Source organism: Eimeria mitis, genomic scaffold (assembly GCF_000499745.2).
Source record: "Eimeria mitis Houghton genomic scaffold, Emh_scaff1364, whole genome shotgun sequence".
Classification (NCBI taxonomy): Eukaryota; Apicomplexa; class Conoidasida; order Eucoccidiorida; family Eimeriidae; genus Eimeria; species Eimeria mitis.
In genome coordinates this window covers 4,681-6,853 of record NW_013568921.1, presented here as the reverse complement: position 1 = coordinate 6,853, position 2,173 = coordinate 4,681, and the positions used below count along the sequence as shown (strand labels likewise).

The window sequence follows — 2,173 nt, the reverse complement described above, 5'->3', positions numbered from 1 at the left end:
CCAAGCTTGTTCCAAGGTACCGGCGACGCCCACATCTTGAAAAGGAAATCTAGCGGAGAAAGTGCTAAGAAAAGGCAAAGCTCAACCATCAACTAGCGTGCTTGGGCACAATCCGGCGACAATCCGCGCTGGCGAGAAAGAACGGCTGGAGCGTCGGCGTCAGAAAAATTACGGCGAAGAAAGAGGCTTCGATGTGCCCTATTAAAGAACTACTTGACCGTTCTCATCTTTTCCTGGGTGGTCAGGGAGACGAGGGCATCTGCACCTTGGGGGGCAGGGAGGGGCAGGCGTAGCATGGCCTGTCTGGAGTTGGAAGATGCACTTCTACTTGCGTGGAGGCCGTCTCCTGTGGTGAAATTAAGTGTTTTACAACTGTATNGTTGGAAGATGCACTTCTACTTGCGTGGAGGCCGTCTCCTGTGGTGAAATTAAGTGTTTTACAACTGTATACAGCTGGCGCATGAATTATAAGGGCTTTGGTGGTGCGTTCCTGTGGTGTGGCCGTGCAGCACTCCCTCTCCCAAGGTGCGTTGCAAGTCACGACAGGACGCCTCTTCTCTACACCGGCTCCAGGCCCTTCAGCTGCTACCCCCAGGGTTCATGGGGACCGAAGAGGAGATTATATGCTTTGTGGAACCCCTTATTTTAAGTGTAAGGGTGTTGACTCCACTGCAGCTCACCACGGTCCTAAGAAAAGATCGATGACTATCGTCACCCAGAGAGGTGTCTGGCCCCCGCCGCAGCGCAGCAACTTCTCCTCTAACGAAAAGGCTCCAGTTCTACTTTGCTGCTGCTGCCCCCGAACAGCCGCTTCAAAAGCAGGCAGCAGCAGCAGCAGCAGCAGCCCTACTCACCACCCTGCCCCCCACAGCTGCTGGGGGCCCCCAGCAGCAGCAAACTCGGGGAATATAGGGGCAGCAAGAGGTGTATTTGTTTAGGTCAGATGAGCGTATTATAAACGCGAGTGTAGCAACTGTTTCGTTCTGAAGACAAAACTAATAATTTAATGCTCGTTGACTCTCCAAGCTCCTGCAGCTGCTGGGGCGGATCTGCTGAGGTATAACTGCTGTGCTGCTGTTGTTAGCGTCTGTCTCTTCGTAGTGAACTTGTCTATATTTCGCTTCAGCAAATATGCATCTACTTGCCTGCAGCAGCAGCAGCAGCAACAGCCGGAGCAGCAGCCGCAGCAGGAGCAGCAGTAGATCGTCTCAGCCCCGCGGCTTCTGCAGTCTCGAGAGCAGACAAATTGCTCGTTTTCCTCTTTTTCTGTTTTAATATTATTTATTTCGCTGCGAGTATTGAGAGAAAGCAGCAAAGTGATGAGGGGCCCCCCGTCCGATACCCACTAAGGTCACTTTCGGCGGCAAGAACTGGTGCAGCAGCAGCTGCTGCAACAGCTGCAGCAGCAGCTGCTGCTGCTGCTGCTGCCAAACAACACGGCTGCAAAGGTTGCTCAGCTAGAGGGAGCATCGAAGCAGAGCAGACACAACGCGGGTGACGAAGCCTGCAGCATCAACTCGAGCAGCAGCAGCAGCAGCAGCAGCACTAGCAACAGCAGCAGCCGCAGCAACTTCAGCAGCACTTGCAGCAGCATCTGTAGAACCTGACCCTCTCAAGTCATCATCTCCATCGCAGGCGTCAAAAGGCGCAACAGGGAGGCCTTCAATCCTAGGCCGTTGATCTTACATACCTGCTGCTGCTGCTGCTGCTCTTGCTGCTGCTGCAAGTCTGCAGTTTTAAGCACGCCAGTCACACCAGCAGCACGTGCAGCAGTAGGTGCAGCTGCTAAGCAGTAAGACTGCTACTGCCTTACTTTTGGGCTTGTGAAGAAGGCTGGCGCTGCCGCTGCTGCTGCTGCTGCTGCACCAGACAGGTGCGCGGCAACAGAGCTGCAGCAGCAGCAGCAGCAGCAGCAGACATTGCTAAGGGACTTATCTTTGTCGTCTGCCAAGGCCCCACTAACAGCCAGCAGACCTCACCTAGACGCTGCAGCGGCCGCAAGCATCTGCTGCTCCAGGACGAGGCAGCAGCAATAGTAGCAGCAGCAGCAGCACTAGCAGCAGCAGCAGCACTGACTGCTGCAGTCGAAGCAGGTAATTTGGAGGGAATTCCGTTGAGAGACAAGGAGCGCCACATGAGGGAGCAGCAGCTGCAGGAGCAGCAGCAGCAGCAG

At 54.8% G+C, this 2,173-nt stretch overlaps 1 protein-coding gene across 1 annotated transcript in view; it reads left to right on the top strand.

Moving 5' to 3' along the window:
* Positions 1–294: 294 nt before the first annotated feature.
* EMH_0035340 (uncharacterized protein) overlaps positions 295–2,173 on the top strand; it is a gene marked incomplete at both ends in the record, with an annotated part of 6,296 nt that continues 4,417 nt past the window's right edge. Inside the window, 4 exon segments of the mRNA XM_013494964.1 lie at positions 295–378; positions 382–422; positions 510–651; positions 1,874–2,173. Coding sequence (XP_013350418.1) covers positions 295–378; positions 382–422; positions 510–651; positions 1,874–2,173 — 567 coding nt within the window.